Source organism: Tachysurus vachellii, chromosome 16 (genome assembly GCF_030014155.1).
Source record: "Tachysurus vachellii isolate PV-2020 chromosome 16, HZAU_Pvac_v1, whole genome shotgun sequence".
In the NCBI taxonomy this organism is placed as follows: Eukaryota; Metazoa; Chordata; class Actinopteri; order Siluriformes; family Bagridae; genus Tachysurus; species Tachysurus vachellii.
In genome coordinates, this window is record NC_083475.1 from 5,631,344 (window position 1) to 5,655,615 (window position 24,272).

The 24,272-nt window shown below is 37.6% G+C and overlaps 1 protein-coding gene across 2 annotated transcripts in view; it reads left to right on the forward strand.

The window, feature by feature from the left end:
* grm8a (glutamate receptor, metabotropic 8a) overlaps nt 1-24,272 on the forward strand; it is a 189,886-nt gene that overhangs the window by 162,879 nt on the left and 2,735 nt on the right. For both annotated transcript variants that reach the window (XM_060889357.1, XM_060889358.1), the window contains exons 7-8: nt 7,251-7,390; nt 9,271-10,206. In XM_060889357.1, the coding sequence (XP_060745340.1) occupies nt 7,251-7,390; nt 9,271-10,206 (1,076 nt within the window). The remainder of the gene's footprint in view (nt 1-7,250; nt 7,391-9,270; nt 10,207-24,272) is intronic.

The window sequence follows — 24,272 nt, forward strand, 5'->3', positions numbered from 1 at the left end:
CCAAAGGTTCTAAAACTATTGTGAATAATAAAGGGGGCAGTGGGCATCCCTGGCAAGTATCTCTTGAGATTGTAAAACATAAGGGAGTTATGCCACTAGCTGCTCTAGGATTTTTATATAATAAACTAATCCACATCTTAAAAAATATGAGCAAACCCGAGATTTTACTGGATTGTGGCCAAGAAGCCCCACTCAACCTTGTCGGAAGCCTTTTTGGCATCTATGGGTGAGGCTGTAACTAGGGGTGGTGTCTGAAGAGTTTAGCCACATCAGATGAATTAGCCTTCTTACATTATCTGCGGATGACCTTCCCTTGATGAATACCACTTAGTCCATTGAATTATAGTTGGTAGAACTTTTATAACCTTGTAGCCAGAAATTTTCCCAACACCTTACAGTCCTTACAGTGGAAGAGGTCCCCAGTGGCAACCTCCTTTTTCTGGCCAACTCTCTTGACATGTCGGGGAAGAAGCAAATCTTAGATGCCTCCTATTCGATTCTTCCATTTTTTAGCTGCTTGTAGTACTTTCTCCCTGGCCAATGAGCTCAGAGACTTTATCAAACCTATTTTTGGTGGTTGGTCAGCATCAGGCCTCTCAATCTCAAACGCTCCATTGGGATCAATAACCAGCCAATAGCCCATATTTTAGACCGATCATCCTCATGTTGTTGCAGATCCTGATTTATACTGTAAATCTTCTTGATTCCAAGCATTATCACGCATTATAACTTCCAGGCATTATCGTGCTCCTCGCCATCACTGATGAGCTTTGAGGTTATGTCTTTCATATTGGAAATGCGGCTCGCCGCTTCATCTAGCCTTTCTTGGATCTTGCATTTTTAAGGTCTTTAAAGATTTTTAAACATCTTTGAAATTTGACCTGTTGACACGGGTAACAAAGACTCGTGTGCCGGCGAAGTCTCCCTGGTTGTTATGCGGCCCTTAAAATACTTTTGTGTTGGTTGACATCCACAATCTTCAAATCAAATCAAATCAAATTTTATTTGTCACATACATACAGAGTACGATATGCACTGAAATGCTTTTTACGTCTTTCCGGTATTCAAACATAGAAAGGAATGGAATTAAGGATAAAAATAAAACCAAAAGGAGGTAGATAAATAAAAAGTATAAACTAGATAAAATATGTGAAAATATATGTATATACATAAATGCGTATGGTGGTATAAACTATATAAAATATATGACGATATACAGTATGTGAAAGGATATTGGCAGTACAAAATTAAAAGCGATTTTGTAAATGTCCTTAAAGTGTCCATGTGCAGTATGGTGTGTATAAAGTGGTACTGTGCTGTGCAAGTCTAGAGTTAAAGTGTCATAGTGCAAATAGAAGGCTGTCCTGAACTAGATCCTGGGTGCTTCCTGGTTTAAACTCCGAATGGCCTGCGTGAAAAAGCTTCTCCTCATTCTCTCTGTGTTTGCTTTCAAGGAGTGGGAGTGTTTCCCTGAAAGCAACAAAGAAAAGAGAATCTTCCTGGCCCTGGTCCGGCACCACGTGCTGTAGATGTCCTGCAGGTCAGGGAGCTCGGTGTGGATGGTACGTTCAGCTGACCGCACCACCCTCTGGAGGGCTTGCCTGTCCTGCATGGTGCTGTTCCTGAACCAGGAAGTGATGCTACCCATCAGGATGCTCTCAATGGTGCAGGCTTAGAAAATCTTTAGCACCTGAGAGGGTAGTTTGAAGTCCCTTAAGCGTCTCAGATGGTACAGACGCTGCCGGGCCTTCTTCACCAGGGTGTTGATGTGCCAGGACCAAGACAGATCCTGTGTGATGTGAACACCCAGGTATCGGAAACTGTCCACTCTCTCCACTGGGGTCCCGTTGATGTTTAGCGGTTGGTATGACCACTCCTGTTTTGTGCTGAAGTACACTATCAACTCCTTAGTTTTGCTGAAGTTCAGGAGAAGATTTTTCTCCTGGCACCATCTCACCAGGTTTTTAGTCTCCTGTAGGTAGGCTGTCTCATCGTTGTTGGAGATCAGGCCCACCACAACAGTGTCGTCAGCAAACTTGATGATGGTGGTGGAGTTGGAAGTGGCCACACAGTCATATTTGTACAGTGAGTACAGCAGGGGGCTCAGAACACAACCCTGGGGAGCTCCAGTGCTCAGGGTGAGGGTGGATAAGGTGTATTTGTACGGCTTGTGGTCTGTCTGACAGGAATCTTAAGGACCTTTTTTAATTAAGCTTTTTACCTCACAAGGGACGGTAGTTCTGATCAAAAATATAGAGTGGACATTCTTAAATGAATTGAAAATTCTAGTGGGTATACGGAGCTACAGAATTATGCTGCCACCTTCCTCGGCAGTCCCGTTTGACTCCAGTTTTTAAATTTTAAATTTCCACTTTAAATTTTGCTCACTTGACCAGACCAGAAGCTTTTATCTTGGAGTCTGTTCACACTTCAGGTGTCTGGTAAAGGTACAAGTATGTGAGATCAAGGACACTGAGGTATCACAAGGCTGTAACTTTTCCTCTCTCTTATACAGTACAACACAATTTCCTGCATTTTCACAATAATTGTACTTCATATGCATAATTTATAGTTTATTTGATGTGTAACTATATCTGTCCTTCATAACACATTTATAAGCATTGCATGAATCTTTGATAAAGTGTTGCTGGAGGACTTATGTAAGGCTTCTGTGAAAACTTGTGAGGTGACATTCATGTCTAGGTCACATAACATCGTAGAAACATCAACATTAGAGGGACATGAGAGAAAAAGTTATTATTGTGGCTAGACTGAGACTGAAATTTTTCTGAATGTTATTTTATGTTAATTTATTATTGTCTTTATTCTTATCTAAATAAGAACATTAATGATGCTGTGAGACATTGTTTAAAAAGCAGTTGATGTTCTCTTACTTTATTTGAACCTTTGTTTACTGCTTCAACATCATGCCAGACAGACAAACAATTGCAGTTGGAGTTGTTCTAGAACTCAACAGTATGTCAACTGAATGAATGGTTTTTAGGCCCTTAATTTAAAAAGGTAAAAAATTATACATTTAGAATAATATATGTTAAGTTCACTGTGCATGTTTTATGACATAATGTATTTAAATAAAGTAACCATCAGATAACTAAACTAACTATGAATAAATTTGATGCTCCATTGATATTTTAAGACAAACTAATTGCTTTAACAGTCTAGAACAGTTAAATAACATTCATCTCTTTCATGAAAAAACTTTACACTCTCCTTTCATAAATGATCCAGAATTAGTTTTCAAAAAGATGTATATCTAAGATTCATATTATGTTTAATCCTAGTTAGTCCCTGATTGTTTTTATTGGGCCATTCATGTGTAGTTTGTTTGTTCATGTTGACAGTAAGCCAGAACTGCTGCAACTTAATATGTTTATAACTTTATACGTCCTCAGGATGTCCATTAAGGCAGTAGTGGTGCATTGTCAACCACTTACACTCTGACTGAAAAACCTTGAAAAAATTAAAAGAGCAATGTTTATAACACTGGATATAAAACATTCATACTACTAACTACTACTAAGAGATCACAGAGTTTCAGTATGGGTTCGTTATATTGCTATTTCTGTGAAATGGAAAGTTAAAAGTTTACTATTCCCAAAATTCGTATATAATGACCTATCATGATGTCATTAAAGCTGTCATCAGGTCATCAAAGCAAGATTAGAAGAAACTGTTTATAAAGGATTTTTTTAAAACACCATATTTGACAAATTAAAATGTCTTTAATGGACAAGGTTTTGTACTTATGATTCACCTTCTAGCTTGATAATTAAACTATTTCATTACTGCTGGATTGGATCATCTCAAATAAAAACGCTGAGATGAGCAATTAGCAAAAATAAATGCATTAAATACAGTTATTTCTTAATCTATATAGTCCAATACATTCTGTAGCTTTCAATTTTTACTAATAATTATATTTAGAACTTAAGCAAACTCTCTTATTCAAATTGACTTGTTTGGAAAGCCATATTGACAAATTGTAAGATGATTATTTGGATTATATTATTATTATTATTATTATTATTATTATTATTATTATTATTATTATTATTACTATAGATTATTTTGGAACATAGTGGAAAAAGCTCCACAGGACCAAAAACAGCACCACCAGTGGCTTGTAACATAAAATGATATATTATAATTATAGAATGATATATTATAAAGCAAGGCTGGGCCTGAATTCTTCCTGGAATATAGAGCCATGCCAGCTGCCATTGATAGTTGTGTCAAGTGATTACACAGTAATATGCCCCCTAGATTTTGTGTGCATTGGGGATGTTACCCTCTGTTTTTATTTAAAATGCATTTTGAGGAGACATTAAAGTAGAAATTAAGACTAAGCACACGATGTGCGATCTAAATACTAATTACACAAGAAACAGGTTTCAGAACTATAGGTTTAGTTGTTTGGTTTTCTGAGGTAACGATGTAGGTCATTATAGACACAAGCCACTTAAAAAAATTGGAAACCATGAATGAAGCTGCCTGTCTGCATTGATTCCTATACCTCTCCCAGAACGATATGGTTGAGAAGTACATTACTAAAAGGTCCTAAGTCCTAATCACATGAGATTAAAGCCCTCACTTCAATCACAGAGAGAGAAAAAAAACAGTTGAACACACTTAAGATCCCTGAGCTACTTAAAGAAAGGGGAATTAAGCCACTGATGTCCCACTGTATACTTTCCACTTTGGGGTGAAAAAGTGATTAAATAAAGTGCCTACAAACTGCCTTAATCCATGACGAGCCATGGAAATCCACCAGTGTAAAGTTCCTCATTGATTACTTATCTTAGCACCCGAAGTGTCTCCTTCAGTTACTTGAAGACAGATGAGAAAAAACTGAGAAAATGGCTTACTTTCAGATAGAAGAAAAAGAAGTGAAAAATATTTAGACCATTACAAAGATTACAGCTTTATGAAATATGAATTTTCCCATAAAATGCAGCTGCTAGTGGATGATACAGCTCCATACTAAAATGAACAAAACAAAATAATAAAACATACTGATTGTGATGATAATGTACTGCAATCAAGTCACCAGATTTGTTTATAAGATTACATTAGTCTGTCATATGTTTGTCTGCAGTCTATGCCCATATTGGGTATGTGGTAGCTTAGTGGTTAAGGCATTAGACTGAGTTCAAATTCCAGGTCCACAAAGCTGCCACTGATGGGCCCCTGAATAAGGCCCTTAGCCCTCATTTGCTCAGTCTCATAAAATGAGATAAATATTGCAAATCAAATGCATTGCAAATCCAGGCATGATGGGGGTTAAAAAGTAATCAATCTCAGTTGAACAGTGGTGTAAGGGCCAAAATGTATTATTAAACAACCTGATTGTTAATACAAAGAGAAATTATTTAAAATAAGAATAATAATCTCTACTGTTTTTACAGGCAACTCATTATTTTTTAACTCAATTACACCCCTCACATTATGCTGGACCCTTTTTATTCGTGGCAAATTGACTGTAAATCATGTGATACCAGCTATTTGCACTGATCACCAATATGCTAATTCTGCCAGGTGAGATTCTTGCAGAAAGTGTAGAGGTAAGGAATAGTTGTTGATAATTTCCGAACATGTGTGCAATGCAAAATGAAAAGAAGACCACTGCGGCCATTACTAAAGTATGAAGTAAAAGCAACCATTACCTGAACAATGTCCAGGGTCTCTTTGGTAAATTGCAGCGTTACTATTTTTAAATCTTAACGTCCATAAAGTCACAGCTTTTGTGATTGTTCACTGCTACATGTAATGCTTGCATGAGTAAGGTTTGTGTGTACCCCTTTCTGTGGACAATAGGCTGGACAGTCTCTTTCAGTGGCACCTGAATGCTTAGCACCTGTCTGGCATATCACAAAGGCAGGTGTCGGTAGTGATGTGCACACACTCAGAGGTATTCTTCCCATGCACCTTTTCCCTGCAAAGAGGGAAATTTGCGGCAGATGCCTCAAAGTCAGAATTGAGAACAGTGGGGAAAAATGCAATCTAAAAGAAAGGTGAAAAAGCATATTAACAGCTTAGAAATTAAATCTGTGCAGCTAACATTTTGAGGGAGATAAATGCTTGAGATAAGTATTGCTCCTTACATTATATAAATGCAAAGTTATTTTTTCCCGGCATTGACTACATTGAAACGACAAAATGACAAGAGTTCATTTGTTGTGAAGTGAAGCAAATTGTGAATTAAACCACTGACACTATTTCTTCCTGATGTTAGGACCACCTTAGCATATGGTGCCAGTGAATATGTAACATGGTCAGGGAAAACATGGCACGGTTGTTAGCATATCTGAGTATTTGGACTCTTTAGCACCTTAAGCACTAACTTAATGGATTATTTGTGTTTATGAATATAAGATTAAAGTGCATCTATAGAAATAAATAAAACATTGTGTGTATTGATAAGGTTTTTTACCAAAAATAAATTGATCAAAAGAGTAACTATATCAAGTCAGAATCTATACGCTATCTCTATTAGGCTTTGTGTACCATCAAAATTAAAATTATGGTTACCAATAACAGTAGAATCTGAGTAAAGTGTACAATAGCTTTCACATTTATTTATTTATTTGTTTTTTTATTTGTTATTTCCAGTTCTGGGACTCTGTAACACCAGAGGTGATCATATGTTTGTGCTCTATTACACTTGTTCACCATCATTGTGGCAGCATATACTGTATGCTAGGGCTGTTTCCACTGCAACATTTTTTCACTGCAAATCCCCCAATTTCCAGCCAGCATCAATGGTTCATTTATTTCACCAAAACACTGTTGGACTGGAACTGAGGGACCGGTTCATAAGTGGTGACAATAGCTTCCTTCTGAGAAACACATGTGGGTGAATTGCCTTTTCTCTCCTCTTGTAATAGTGCAGCAATTCTCCCATCAACAGCAAGGCACTGTGTGTTATTCATGTTCTTGGAACCTGCATGTCCTTTCTCCTTCTCTTCAACCAAGCAGGTAGTAAAAGAAATGGCTGAGAGTTACTGCAAGCCTGGGTATCTCCAGCAAACGAGGCCATCCATTTAAAAAATAAGCATGCTGTGAATGTAGAATAATTTAACCAAGCTTTAGCATTTAAGAACAAAATAACCTGAGCTGCTGTGACAAAATAATACAATTATGAATGATTCATTTTCCTTTATGCTACTGACTGAGACTGATGTGGCATTAAAGACTGATTAAGAATAATTTTCTTCTGTGCTGTCTTTCAGGAAGTGCAGGGACTCCAGTTTCCTTCAATCAAAATGGCGACGCACCTGGACGCTATGACATCTTCCAGTATCAGATAAGCCAGAGTTCAGTGGCAGAGTATAAAGTGATTGGGAGCTGGACAAATAAGCTATACCTAGATGTGAGTAAAAGGTTTCCCAAAGATCCCAAAGTGGCAATCATACGAATGTAGAAATGAGAATGAATTTCATGCATTCAGTTTAATTTTAAATGCATTGTTATTGTTAGTATTTTTAGTATAATTGAACTGAGATGCACTGTTTTGGAAAGTGAGATAACAAGCAGTATCACGTTATTACTAAAACCATCAGGAGAAAGTGGCTTTTTCTTTTTTTTTTTTTCCAAAATTTGACACTTGAATCTTTCAATTTCTTTAATTAATAATTTTTATTTAATTCTGAATTGGGACACTTTCATATATGGTGCTTAAATCTGTTATGTATATGACTTTTACCTCAGTCCAACTCAAGATGTCATAATTTAGCCTAATTTCAGTAATAAAACATTGTCAAGCACCCTGTATATGCCATACAGTAGCTCATTTTGCAATTGAACCTTAAATGAAAATCTTAGGCATTAAACATGACTAAAACTTTATATATATATATATATATATATATATATATATATATATATATATATATATATATATATACGTGTATATATATATATATACACGTATATATATATATATATATATATATATATATATATATATATATATATATATATATGTGTGTGAAAGTATATAATATATAGAGATGAGCCGGATACTCGGCTGAAATGAGTATCCGGTACGGATAAAGCACTTCTGCTGAGTACGAGTGTTATACGGATTGAATGAAAATCATATATCGGATTGAATGAAAATCATCATTGGGTAGCTGATTGTGTCAGCGTTCTGTGATAGGCTAGTCACAGCGCCCCTTCCCTACAGTGATAGGCTAGTCACAGCGCCCCTCCCCTACTTTGATAGGCTAGTCACAGCGCCCCTCCCCTACACACATACAGATGTATTGTGTTGCTGTGTCTCGCTCTGCTCACTCACAGTCACACACAGAACACCTCTCTGTCTCTCCCTCAGTCACTCGGGTTCGCGGGTCTTTTCCGTTAACGTTTAGGGTTTCTTCAGCTTTTTACTTCGGGTTGTAACGTTAATAATACGTACTTACTAACCAGTAGAGTTCTGGTAAACGTGGGTTCGTTCAGACGTGGTGCTTGCTTGGTAGAATGCGACTCGCATTGCGTCTCTGCCTGTCGGAGATTTTTTTTCTTTTTTAAACCTTCAGCTGACTCTAACCAGTAACCAGACACTGTGTGTCTGACACGTTTTTGCTGTATTTCATAAAAACATAAAGGTAGTAAGCTAGTGTTATATATTACAAATTAATTATTACTGGTTAAAGCCCCGCCCATTTCAAGACAAGCCCCGCATACTTCCGGGTTAGGCCCCACCCACTCCGAGTACGGATACAGATACAGATAATTCATATAGTTAACAGATACAGATACGGATACAGATAATGCTGTACTCGCTCATCCCTAATAATATATATATATATATATATATATATATATATATATATATATATATATATATATATATATATATATATAAAGTTTTAGTCATGTTTAATGCCTAAGATTTTCATTTAAGGTTTTATATATATATATATATATATATATATATATATATATATATATATATATATATGAAAACACAAACACAATTTGATAATGGAATAAGGTTTGATAAATAATAATGGTGCTTTTCTCTGAAAATGCCCACTGGTACCAGCGGATCTTGAATCTGCTGTGCCAAGGCATTGAAGCTACATTGTTATTATTGTATTGGTGAGAAGAAGAGAAAATCAGTCCCTCTGAAGTTTACCATAAAATATTGTACTGAGTGCTTTACTATGTAGTAATTGTATTGTTGCTTTGTATTTATTAGTGGAGTGCCACACTTATATGCCTCTGCAATTGTGCCTGTGGATTCAGGTGGATGCCATGCACTGGAGGACTGGTGATCCCACACTACCGGCATCTGTGTGCAGCATGCCGTGCCGGATGGGTGAAAGGAAGAAGACTGTAAAGGGCGTCCCGTGTTGCTGGCATTGTGAGCGCTGCGAGGGTTACCACTACCAAGCGAGCGAGTTCACCTGTGACATGTGTCCATATGAACAGCGTCCTGACCGTAACCGTACTGGCTGCCAGCCTATTCCAATCATCAAGTTGGAGTGGTATTCACCATGGGCATCTGTACCTGTCTTCATCTCTGTACTGGGCATCCTGGCCACCAGTTTTGTGGTGTTCACCTTCATGCGCCACAACGACACGCCCATTGTGCGGGCATCGGGACGTGAGATGAGCTATGTGCTATTGACAGGCATCTTCTTGTGCTATGCTATTACCTTTCTGATGATTGCTACACCAACTGTTGCTGTCTGTTCCCTTAGACGCATATTCCTAGGCCTGGGCATGTGCTTCAGTCATGCGGCACTGCTCACCAAGACCAACCGGATCCACCGTATCTTCGAGCAGGGCAAGAAATCTGTTGCGGCCCCACGCTTCATCAGTCCTGCCTCACAGCTGGCAATCACCTTTAGTCTAATCTCTGTGCAGCTATTTGGTGTGTTTGTGTGGTTTGCTGTTGACCCGCCTCACACTGTGGTGGACTATGGGGAGCAGCGCACTGCTGACCCAGACAAGGCACGGGGTGTGCTCAAGTGTGACATTTCAGACCTTTCTCTCATTTGCTCATTGGGCTACAGCATCCTTCTAATGGTTACATGCACTGTTTATGCCATCAAGACTCGTGGGGTGCCAGAGACCTTCAACGAGGCCAAGCCTATTGGATTTACAATGTACACAACCTGTATCATCTGGTTAGCTTTTATACCCATCTTCTTTGGAACAGCACAATCAGCAGAGAGGGTGAGTTTTAACCCTTTTCTCTCAACTATTATTTCTTGTAATGTTTATTTCAAGGGGGGCACCATGGCTTAGTGGTTAGCACATTCGCCTCACACCTCCAGGGTTGGCGGTTCGATTCCCGCCTCCGCCTTGTGTGTGGAGTTTGCATGTTATGATGACGCCTGAGATAGCCACAGGCTCCCCGTGACCTGAGATAGTTCGGATAAGCGCTAGAAAGTGAGTGAGTGAGTGAGTAATGTTTATTGCAGGTTTTTAAGTACATTTCTAAAGTTTTATAATTGGTTCTTTTAGATATTCCATTGTTTCATAAGTCCCAGTGGGGATTCTTGGCCTTAAAAATCCCCAGGCTGGAAGATTTATAATACACCCTCTAACATTAGCTAACAATGCTCACTAGGATCCAGGCATATGGTCTTAAGTTCACTTGGGAGGGATTTTGATCTTTGAGTCTGAAAGTTAAGCCAGGAATCTTAATTATTGTAGAAGTTTCTAGCTTGTTTTGACATTTGCAAAATATCAGTTGAGGAACTAGTCTGCAGAAAATAAGAAGGTAGAAAAAGCTAAACATTGGTTATGGCATGGATATGTTTCATTTTTTGTTTATGGCTTATTATTACTTGAATAACTCCTTTATTGTCAACCAGTTTAAAATCCAGAATAGTGATGTCTGATGCCAAAAATCCTGCAGTATTACTAACGACAGTTTAGCCCTAGATTTGGAGATGTGAACAATTAAGCATTTGTGAACATTACCTGGTGAACATTTCCTCTCACATAAATTAATGGTACAACATTACCTTGTACCCCAGGTTGGGGGTCTGATTTCTGCCTTTGCCCTGTGTATGTGAAGTGTGCATGTTTTTATCCCAGGCTTCAGGGCTTTCCTCTAAAATGCATTATTAGCATCTCTAAATTGTCTGTTGTTTGCGATTGGGTGTGATTGCCTATTGGGATGTACCCTAAGTCCCATGCAAGGAGATGAGTATAATTAACAGCCACGGATAAATCATGGATTATTAGCTTGCAGTCTTGTAATAAAAGTCTTACCAGTCACATACTTATGGAATTTAACTCCAAAGTTTAACAAACCCATATGTACCATCAAATTAAGAGACATCTAAGGGTATCAAAAATAAGAAAAAATCTGATTTGATTTTTAAGCAGTTCAAAATTTAGAGAAGTTATTTGAAAAGTAGGTGAAGAAACAATTGAAAATAGTGGAAAATACATACAATATGGCAGAAAGGAACAAACTCAGTATGACTAAAAGTATAAGAGGAATTGTCCTTCTACAAAATTATTCCATTGATATAGTACCTGTCTAACACAAGGATACCCTTATTGGACCTGATTCTTCTTCAACTTGACTAAAATTGTGTGTAAACGATCGCAGAAGCCAAACTGAACTAAACATTTTACACAGGATTTTCAATTAGAACATTGTGAAATGTTGGTTTTCTTCATATTAACATAAATATGTTGATAGATGGCAGAAGGCACAAAATGAGGTTGACATAGTACTTTTGACTCATGTCTACAAGAAAAAATATTGGTTTGCAGTATAATATTGTTTGTTTGTTTTTCCCAGCAGAGTCAAAGCATCAGAAAAGGCCAAAAAGTATGGAAAGAAATTACAAAAGCCAATTTGTTGTGGTCAATCTAGCTCCATATAAGCGAGGTCAAAAGAAAATAGCTTGACACAAAAACTGAGTCAAAAAAGTATTACTGCTAATCAACAGAGTTTCTCTGCTACCAGGAGAGGGAAAACCATGACAATTTTAAAATTGACCAGATGCCATTGCAAACAGAACCAACTTATAAAGCCAGCTTTCATCCTCTGACAAAAAAAATAAATCCAGTCTCTAAATATCTGTTGGCTCCTAAGGGCATGGTGTAATTTCAGTTCTGCTATTTGCACTGCTTCGGCTTATGGTTACCATCTGCACAAACTGCAGCACGTCTCCATTTTATATGGCGCTATTTTATCTTAATGAAACAACTAGTCTTATTGGTCTTATTTTGGGTTGACTTGCTGTCTTAACATATAACCCAATGGTGATGTACGTACCAAGCACAACTTCTTTCAGTTATTGTTTGTTTCTGGGGTTTCTTTCTTCAGTTTCCTTTTCAGGAGGTGAAATGCAGCTCACTTGGGTTAAGGTCTGCTGATTGATTTCCACTTTCCCCCCCGATAAAATCCTTTGTTGTGTTGGCAGTCTGTTTCGGGTCACTTTCTTGCAGCCTCCCAATGCATTTCTCTGTAAGTCGGCAGACAGAATGCTTCTGTAGACTTCTGAATTTGTTCTGCTGCTACCATCATGAGTTCCATCATCAAAAAAGATGAATGACCCTATTATAACCTGTTCAACCCTATTTTTGAGCCTCTTGCTTGAAAACTATCTGCTCCATTAAAATAAGTATATCTCAAAAACTACAAGGTGTATTTAAAGAATAAGTATTTATATGTTCTTTCTTTTTGTTTATTTAGTCACTTGTTGTTGGAATTGTGTTTTGTTTAGGTGGAAATGGTCTTTGTAATCTTATTGCGGTGCTTCTTGCCCGTACTTCTGTTATGCTTCGTGTGTAGATACATTCATGCTTTAGAAAGGATTCATAATCTCTCTCCTGACTTGTCCCCAGTTCTGGCAGCTCTATGGTCAAAGGGGTCTTTTGGAGGCTATTGCCCTAAAAAACCTGCCTCCCATTACTGGCATTCAGGTCTCAGCCACCACCAGTAACACATAATCTTGTTAATCTTCACATGGGTTAAGTAGCTCAGCAAGACATGGCAGGTTATTTTTTGGAGTTTATATAAATATTTTACAAGGTTTAACTCTTACTACGATCTTCATCTTAGAACAACATGCAAACCAATCAGATTTTTGGCACTGCACTGTATTTGAACTTTCTTTATTTTAGTATTTCCACATTCCACTGTGTTCCTGATTCCAAATAGATTGTAAATTGTTGTAAATGTAATTGTTACTGTGCACTGTATTGTTAAATGAGCCTAATAATATTTAGAAACGAGTGTACAGTAGGTGTGTAACAACTAGGACACCATAAAATAAAACACTGATGATCACCATACCAAAAGCTCATACCAATGTAAATGTATGTGTCTATAAATAATTGTAAACAAAAGTGTGTAGTGATTTTCCCATTTTTTTTAACAAAATTAGATTTTGTACTAAACTACAAGATTTATATTTAACATTCACATAAACAAATCCTGTTTACAGTCCATGAATACCTAATAAGATTTATTCCCAACTTAGGGGTTTACATTTTTTCATTTCAAGCATTGGGAGACAATACAGTAATAGATAATGCAATCAAGCCTCCTCAGTTACACTAACACTTACATTCCAAAAATAAACAGAATCAAATCGGATGCTCCCTTTTTAAAAAGCAGTTTATCTAGTCCGACCCTGCCTGTTGGTTGCAGTAAATCTATCCATTGCTGTGGTCCAGTGCCTGTTAGCTGCACTCTGCTAATGATCATCCCCGCTCTGTTCTGTGCTTGAACAGTTCTGTTCTCAGCTGAATCAGTGTGCGTATTTGTGCCATGGTTTCATGAAATGTGTACTTTGAAAAACAGCTGGACATATTCTCTTCTTTCTCCACTGAGACAGATGATTACAACAAAACAGCATGTCAGTATACAGAACGGCAATATATTGAACAATTAATGAGTACATTTAAAAAGAAGAAACATAATACTTGTTTCTCTACGTAGTGAATCTGGCATTTTGCCAACCTCGGTTCCACCAGGAGATGCTGCAAGTTCAGAATCCGTTCTCATGCCAGTTTGGTCTTTGTGACACTTCCACTCACCTACCTACCACATCAGATCCTCATTCCCATTCCCTATATATAGACTCAATTCACATGCACTTTCTGCATTACAATAGGTGCACTTGACTCAGTCAGTCTAGACAACAACAAATAAGCTCTCAAGTATATTCAATAGCCTCAGTCTCATAGTGACACATTCATGAGCAACTTACAGAGCTATTTAATCTTAACTCTTATTCTCATTAATGTCTTCTGCTTCTAGCTTAAATAACCATTAGTAACAATTAAATCATTTAAACAGGCTTTATGCTTTAAACCAATTGCTTTAATTCAATTAAATTCAATTTTATCTGTATGGCACTTTTAACAATCGACATTGTCGCGAAGGAGCTTTACATGAATATATAAATGCAGTATATAAATTGTAAATTGTCAGTTTAAATTGATCCCTAGTGAGCAAGGCAGAGGTGATGAGAGTGAGGAAAAACTGCTTGAAAATGTATGAGGAAGAAACCTTGAGAGGAACCAGAATCAAAAGGAAACCCATCTTCATATAGATGACACTGTATAGTGTAATTTTATCTCATTTCACTTCTATTACTATATACTATTTGGTCAGAAAGTACAACTACATAACCAGGAAATTCACTTTAGATTTAAATTAAGTCTGTATTGTTGAATGGAGCTCAGATCTGACTGTTGTAATTTTGTAATTACAGTCCAAACCCATCTTCATGGCTTGTTTCTAAGTGGTACTATCCACAGCAATTCCTTGTATCTCCAGGCTGTCCATGTGGAACATCCTCAGCAGCAGTGAGCGTTCTCCAAATGTTGAGTCTCCGAGTGAACTAGGGTATCAGGAAGAATCAATCAGGTCCGGAGAGCCGAAGGGATCACTGGTACAGCGAGAGAATGAGAGAGAAAGAGGAAGAGATGTGTCATGAATGTTGGTGCCATATAGGCTGGTTTCAATATTTCAGAACGCTCAGAACGCTACTGAGGATCCTTGGCTGATGCATTTTGTGCCAGTTCTTTGTCTTGCATGTACAGGATGTTAGATACTTAACATGGGTGAGTAGGAATTAAAGAGCAATGGGGAATACACCTTATACTCCTTGCCTATGCCCCTCTTTCTCCATCTGACTTAGAAAATGACCTAAGAAATTGAGGGATGAAAACTCCCAGCTGCTGTTTTAAAGAATTCCTTAATACCACAGGATTTCGTTTTCTTGAAGACTGAACTATTAAAAGTCATAGTTCTATTTCCAATGACATTTCGACCTAATTAGTGGGAGCAGAGGGGCATGACTGTATTTTAATGACAGCATTAGAGAAGTCCTGGATCAGGACCTAAGAGCTCATCATGGCTCATTTTTGGAAACACTGAAGTGTGTGCTTCTCATTTCGGATTATATATGGCAAACGGACACCTTTATCCATACGATAATTGAATGTTGACCTTTTATATTTGCCCCATTGACACCTACTGAACAATGTTTTTCATCAAACAAAATATCATTAAAGAGCATTAGTGAGATCAAGTAATGATGTTCGGTGAGGGAGGTCTCAGGTGCAGCTGGTGTTCCGGTTCATTCAAATGTTTGTGAAGGAGCAGTGTTGTGCTAGAACACATACATAGGTAATAATAAGGTATGAATTTTGCAGGGCATGATATTGTAGAGATATTAATTCATTTTTAATATTAGTTTAGACTGGAAAAGTATCCCAATAAGAAACATGCAATTTCCTGGCCAGTACTCTACCTTATTAAACCTATTTTTGACAGCCTCATAATGATAAGTTAGTAAATCTTAAAAACCTGACTCTTTATAATGGAGGATTTCCTGGAAATATTAAACTTATTTCACCTCGCTAATATTATTCTCCATTTCTAGCATAAATTTAGAAATATTGGTGATTCACCCATTCACCTGCAAGGCCCAGTCATGGCTACACCCAAGCACGACACCATAAATATTCGTGATGGAGTCACTGGACAAAAAAAGGCTACAAGTCAAGTAAGGACAATTACAGCTGAAAATATAATAGGTACAGAAGTAGGAGTGAAACCATGAGTAACTGAAAACCCTGACATCAGTTTTTGAGAAGCCAGAGATGCTTAAGGTTCATATGAGAGTATAATACAGGCTTCAGGGAACACAATTCTAACACACATTTAAATCCTTCAACTGGATAGCCATCACAAACGTCTGTACTGTCTGTACAGCTGCAATCTGACCGTTCAGAGAAAACCACTGATTTATTGAGTCGTGAAATTTTGCAGTGATTAACATCAGCTTGTTCGAAGGCACAGTTCCAGAATATTTTAAACATGCAGCGATCCATCCACTTCCACCCACTGTAGTCTATCTCAAAACGTTCATAATTTATGGCGTTTGCCAGGCTGATTTCAGGTCATTCCGTGGCACCCTTGTCAAAACATTCCTAAAGGATTCCAATAAGAAACTTGGTCAGGATTTTCATTTGAATTTTCATCACATTTTGGAGCTTTTCTTAAATAAGACATTAATATCCTGTAGGATCAATTTTACACGATTTTAATTTGGATCAGTTTGGGATCCTATTCAGGTCTATATGGGAGATCAATGTGCTAGATTTAAACATTTTAAAGGCAGTGATATAAATGTAGGTGATTACCATATAGACCTGAATAGGAACCTAAATGGATCCATTAATAAAGCGTGTAGAAGTGGTCCTACAAAATTGTATGTCTTATCCTATAAGACAGTTCCTTTAAAGAAATCTTATAGAAATTGTTTCAAAATATGATTAAAAAAAACTAATTAAAATTTCTGTACAAGTTTCTTATTGGAACTATTTTTGAAAAAGGACTTTTATGAAAACCTTTAGGATTTTAAAACTCCCAAAACACTGTCTGAAATTTCCAATAACATTAATAACAAGACATTATTTCAAATAAAAAATAAGTCAAAATCCAATAAGATCCTCTGGGACAAACTCAAATTCCAATAAGATTTTTTTTGGGGTACTGAAACTGTTTTTTATTTAAAGTGACCATTGACCTGTTACTTGATGTTGGTACTGGTGATTGTGCTCAAGAGTGAAAAAAATTTACAGCCAACGATAAACATGACATTTTCTCAAGCACATTTCCTAAAGAAAACACCTTATTTTAAAATAGTAAGTAATAGCTCTGTAGTACTGTGAGTTATTGCTGCTATTTGTTATAATGACTGTGTTATTATTATCATTATTCATTTTTTTCTACTGTATTAAGGAGACCTGTGTGGTGAAAGATATGAACAGCAGGTTTCCTTTATTGAAATTGTTCCTAAACTGCAATAACGCAGAAACAATTGATATATATTGAGAAAAACATTGCCATGATTTTTGACTGAAAGCTATTTGAATACTAAATTAATGCACCTGTTAAATGGAGGTTCTTTCAGCTAAGGTCCAACCCCCCCCCCCAAAAAAAAAAGTATTTGTTTATTTCCATTTATAAATTTGTGTGTGTGTGTGTGTGTGTGTGTGTGTGTGTGTGTGTGTGTGTGAGAGACAGAGAGAGAGCGAGAGAGAGAGAAAGAGAGAGAGAGAGAGAGAGAGAGAGAGAGAGAGAGAGAGAGAGAGAGAGAGAGAGAGAGAGAGAGAGATTATGACTGGTGTTGTTTATTGTAAGTGTTTATTGCCTTTTTGGACTTCTTTATCATTTGTAATGTTGCTCCCATTTAAAACAGTTCGGCTCAAGCCCAGACATTTTTAGGGTCATGACTGAGGACAATGTCCCGTCCAGAGACAAGCTGTTTCGTGTTGAGGTTTTGTTCAAACCAACCATGGAAAATACCCTCTCTAATGAATGCTTTTTTTTTTTATTGGTTGTTGCGTTAAATCTTACCCAGATAGTGCTATTATCTGATTGGCTATTGTGAAGCCTCTTTTTTTTTGATTGGCTGATAAGTGTCAGGCTCAACTAAGAACTCCAGTGGAGACGCGCTTGATTCCTGCCCGGTTCCATAGAGACAGCGGTATATGATAAATATATATATATATATATATGATAAATAGCCAAAAAGTTTTTCTGCGTGAGAAATATGATGTGTGGCGGGAGAGCGTGACAAAAGACCCAAATGCGTGACTGTCACAATCAATGCATGACACTTGACAGCCCTGATGTTATTTTACAAAGTCATCACAGGTACTAGGCCCTTAAACTCCTCATAGTTATTGTTGACTCTTCCTCATTCTTGACAGAAAATGGAACGATGACCTTAGATATGTGTCTCCTGACTATCTTTTTAAAACGGAAGTTTAAAACACATTAAAAAAAATACATTAAATACATACTATATGCATTGTTATTGTCAAAGCAGGACAGAGGATGATTTGGTGGTTAACTGACAATTTGCATTACTTCATAAATAGAAAATGTACTTACTGACTTATTTATTTTGTGTGTATTCATGTTCTTAAAAATGATGACTATCAGGTTGAAATTGCAGGGTAACAGAAAATTGCCAGAGGTGACCCTAGAGTTGACTGGAATGGAAATCACACAAGAATAAAACATTTACAAAAATTGCCCCACATGCTCAGGTGTCCAAGCAGAACTTATGCTTTGTTGATACTCAGAGATTCTGAGTACCAGCGTGCAAAAATGTTACATTAACTGTTTGTTAGGTCAACATTTGACCAGATTGTTACCAGTTGTTGTCATATACAGTATATAGACTATCCGGTCCAGCACTCACCACACATCATCAGGAAAAGTCATCAGATTCCCTTAATCTTGCTCAGATAAGGAAAAGTCTCTAAAGTTTGAATAAAAAAAACAACAAAAAAACATAAATACCAAAACCAAAAATACACTGATTTATTTATAACATCTTACTGTACATAGTGCAGCTCTGCAACCATACAGTCTGTTTCCTACCTTTTCCCATCTGGTATTGCACTCAGCATTTTGGCTATAGATAAAAACACAGATTTAGATTTCTATAAACTTTGAGACGTAAACACATTCAACATCCCAGCAGCCATCTGGCAGAAAATGCAACAGGCAAGTGGACCATAGCAGTCACACACACACACACACACGCATGTGCACACACACACACACACACACACACACACTGCCTGGCCAAAAAAAAGGAACCACCTGGATTTAACTAAGCAAATAGTTAAGAGCCCTCCATTGGATTGTTACCTCAGTGATCAATACGTTTCAGTGTGCAACAAGTTATTTAAACTTAACTGATGCGGTGAGTCGCTTCTCATTTCTTAAACAAACATGTACTGTAGGAAGACGTACTGTATTCTGAGGTCATGGAAAAGTGTTACTCTTTTTCTGTTCAGAACTTTCCAATGCATTATTAAGTATTAATAGAAGGATAGTGGTGAATCCTCATCTTCGAGGAAGAACTGTGGTCGAAAAAAAAAACACACACAAAAAAAACGAGTAATTGTGATAATTCTAAAAATAAAAAAAGTTAAAAAACTCAAAACACACAGCGATGTTTAATAGTGAAAGAATTATATAAGTATTGTAGATTTTCCATAGATAAATACATCAGGCATTTTATGGGATGTTTATCACTGATTTAAACATTTTCAGACACAAAATTAGATATCTTGCATGGAAATATGCATGCAAAGCTCAGAGTAAATGCAGTTGTCTGTTATGCATCCTATACACTCTTTCTGTAAGACTCTGTATAGTCAGAGAAGCTAAATTAAATGGATCATTCTTAATTTTCCACTATTTTACAGTGGATGTACAGTGGATGACTTTATATCATCACTTATCACCTTACACACACGTGAACACACGTGTGTGTGTAAGGTGATAAGTGATGATATAAAGTGACAGGGTAACCTCTCTGAAAGGCATGTTCACACACACACACGCACACACATACACACACATACACACACACACACACACAGCAACTGAACCTCTCCAAAACACCTTTTCTCTGAGGTCAACAGTTTATTTGTGGTTCTTTTAGTAAGATAAAGGGATCATGATAAAACGAGCTCTCTCTTGGCAGCCTTCTGTTACTCTGCCATTATCCAAGCAGCTATGAATGCCAGTGAGCCTTCTTGCTGTGGATCACACACACTGGCACCAAACCAACACTAAGCTCCCTCAAAAGTGTGCCAAAATGTTCACGCTTTTCATTGTCACACCTTGTTATTCCGTTCAGCGCTTCACATCGGATGCTATATAGATCTCTTATGCTGTAGATATGCTAACATAACAACAAAGCGTCCACAAATATTTCTCCGTCTCTTTCTTTACCTCACCGTCTCATTCCCTCTCTCTGTTTTGCATGACTGACTATCAGTTCCGAGCAGAAATGTGGATACACATGAATTCACACCCTTAGAGAATGTATGTGTATAAACAAGGGGGTGCATTGCCTTCATTAGAAATGGTGATTTTTAATGAAGGCATTACATTAAATGGAATCTAGTTACTGTATGTGTAGGCAGCATGGTGTGGAGAGCTCAGTTACTAATCATCAGTCAGGCTGACCTGCTATGGTCTTGCAGAACACGCTGCAAAAAAAAGACATCAAAGCAAAAATTGTTTTTAAATGTAGTTAAACGGATGTAGTTTCAACTATTTTAAGATTAAAAGAGAGAACATTAAATCCAAATATTTTAAGCTTAAAATAATTTGGTTCGGTTGGCATAAATACAAGGGGGGCACGATGGCTTAGTAGTTAGCACGTTCGCCTCACACCTCCAGGGTTGGGGGTTCGATTCCCACCTCCGCCTTGTGTGTGTGGAGTTTGCATGTTCTCCCCGTGCCTCGGGGGGTTTCCTCCGGGTACTCCGGTTTCCTCCCCCGGTCCAAAGACATGCATGGTAGGTTGATTGGCATCTCTGGAAAATTGTCCATAGTGTGTGATTGCGTGAGTGAATGAGAGTGTGTGTGTGCCCTGTGATGGGTTGGCACTCCGTCCAGGGTGTATCCTGCCTTGATGCCCGATGACGCCTGAGATAGGCACAGGCTCCCCGTGACCCGAGGTAGTTCGGATAAGGGGTAGAAAATGAGTGAGTGAGAGTGAGTGAGTGGCATAAATACCTTTAAGCATTTATTTTAGAAAGGGAAACAAATTATCTATCTATAAAATAAACAATGTCAAACTTACTGTTATATTTGGGGTATGTTAAGCTTCTAATAGAAAATTCTAGATAAACTTGAGTCTATTTGACATGTTTTTACTTGATATGATGTCATGTTTTGCAGTGTCTGGCATCTTTTCCATGCACACATTTCAAATATTTCAGGTTTGATGATCACATCTTACAAGTTCTATAACAGTATATAACAGGAAAGATGTAAAAAACAATAGCGTTTTAACGTATAAGGAGCACATAGTGCTTCTAAACTCATCATTGCCAAAGATTAAGAACACACACACTTAACACTTGTCAAACATCCTTAATATGCCAAATATGGTGTTTCATATGGAAATAAGTTCATTCATTCATTCATTCATCTTCTACCGCTTATCCGAACTACCTCGGGTCACGGGGAGCCTGTATCCTCATTGGTTCATGTTTAATGTTTGATGGTTCTAGTGTTTGACACTGAAAGCTTTCCTATAGCAGCATATTCCGGACTTTATTTGCGATTCATATGCAAAACAGTTGCTTTTTCACAAACTACAACATACAAAGGCTGGCAAAATTAAAATGCAAATGCAGTCTGTTTGCCATTCTATTCTCAGTGTTTAACAAGGTATGGTTCTGCCGTATTAAAAAGCAAGAGTAATCCCTCCATTTGCTAATGCACTCTTTCAGCCTGATGGACGAAAAATGAAACACATTTCCTGTTAACAATTATATTTTCACGGTCAGTGATATTCTATAAAGCCAATAGTGTGTGGACAGATGACCATCACTCATGTATGTGCTTGTAGAACATCGCATTCCAGATTTATCCTTTTATTAGCTATTATAACCACTATTATAACCACTCTTATCCACTCTTATCTTCTGTGAAGTCTTAACACTAGATGTTGGAACGTGTCTGTGGGGATTAGTGATCATTTAGGTACAAGAGCATTAGTGAGATCAGACACTGATGTTGGAGTGCGTCTGTGGGGATTAGTGATCATTCAGCTACAAGAGCATTAGTGAGATCAGACACTGATGTAGGAGTGTGTCTGTGGGGATTAGTGATCATTCAGCTACAAGAGCCTTAGTGAGATCAGACACTGATGTTGGAGTGCATCTGTGGGGATTAGTGATCATTCAGCTACAGGAGCATTAGTGAGATCAGACACTGATGTTGGAGTGTGTCTGTGGGGATTAGTGATCAGTCAGCTACAGGAGCATTAGTGAGATCAGACACTGATGTTGGAGTGTGTCTGTGGGGATTAGTGATCATTCAGCTACAAGAGCATTAGTGAGATCAGACACTGATGTTGGAGTGTGTCTATGGGGATTAGTGATCATTCAGCTACAGGAGCATTAGTGAGATCAGACACTGATGTTGGAGTGTGTCTGTGGGGATTAGTGATCAGTCAGCTATAGGAGCATTAGTGAGATCAGACACTGATGTTGGAGTGTGTCTGTGGGGATTAGTGATCAGTCAGCTACAGGAGCATTAGCGAGATCAGACACTGATGTTGGAGTGTGTCTGTGGGGATTAGTGATCATTCAGCTACAAGAGCATTAGTGAGATCAGACACTGATGTTGGAGTGTGTCTGTGGGGATTAGTGATCATTCAGCTACAGGAGCATTAGTGAGATCAGACACTGATGTTGGAGTGTGTCTGTGGGGATTAGTGATCATTCAGCTACAGGAGCATTAGTGAGATCAGACACTGATGTTGGAGTGTGTCTGTGGGGATTAGTGATCAGTCAGCTACAGGAGCATTAGTGAGATCAGACACTGATGTTGGAGTGTGTCTGTGGGGATTAGTGATCATTCAGCTACAAGAGCATTAGTGAGATAAGACACTGATGTTGGATGTTGGGTTCAGTCTGTGTTCCAGTTCATCAGGGCTCAGTGCAGGACACTCGATTTCTTCCACTCTAACATTAACACACCGTGTCTTCATGGAGCTCAGGGGCTTTGTGTTAGTTCTAGTGAAGCAAACTGTAACACACCAGTAAAGACATTCTAACTATTGTGTGCTTCAAACTTTGTGGCAACAGTTTAAAGAAGGCCTTTATAATGATGCAATGTTTAGGTGTCCACATACCTTTGGGCTTATAGAGTATATCTGTGAATGAAACATTATGGGAGGGACATTTTGGTATTCGAAGGAAATGAGGAAATTATGGAGGATCCTTGACCAGCTAGAAGAGTTTGTTGCTGTTATGAAGATGAACAATTTTAGTACATTCATTTATGTGAATATGCATCAGTTGACGATCAGGTGCTGGGCCTTCAGCGGACCAGGATAGCCAGTGCTAAACATTCCTATAAAGCTTCTAAAAGTCTATTGGTCAGTTATTAGAACAATACACTTTATAGGAGCGTCTAATCAATCCATCTGAGTAGCTAAACCATAGATTTATCTATATTTAGTTAGAAGCTTTTCAGTATATTTTCAGCTGTGCAGGTATCACGTAATCTTAAACCTGCAGCACACTGTGAAAAGTCCCTCCCATAGTGTTTGATTGACAGATGCAAACAGGCTTGCAAATGTATTTCATTTCTGCCCATTTTTGACTATAATACTAGAGGGATTTTTTTTAAAAAATGTTTTGTTTTTTTTATATGACAGACGCGAAAACAGTGAAAGTTGAAAGGCGAACAGACTGTATTTGCATTTTAATATTGGCAGAAACTGTAAGTTGTTCATGGAAATGTAAGTGTAAATATATGCTCTGCATATAGATTTATTCTTAATTAAATAGTCTTAAATTATGCATGGACACAGAAATCCTCTGTTTTATGTATCATAAAATTTAAAGAATGAAATTCCAGTTTAGTGCCTTAACTATAGTTTAAAATCTTTAACTTTATTTCTATTTTAATAGTCAATCAAGACTATAAATACAATGTTTTCAATAGCGGATTGTATAAGTATAGGTGTATACTTTAAAATGTTATGTTTTGATGTGCAAGAAAGGGCAATAGAAGACAACCTACTAGAAACTGCAGGATCCAGATCAATAAAGTTGGTATATTTGTTGAGTCCACAATCATTGTTTGTTGTGAATTAGCTCCACAGCTCATTTATTGGTCCAATGCCTATCCTGGGAACACTGCTAGCAAGTCAGAAATACACCCTGCATGACAATCAATAAATAATGTTAAT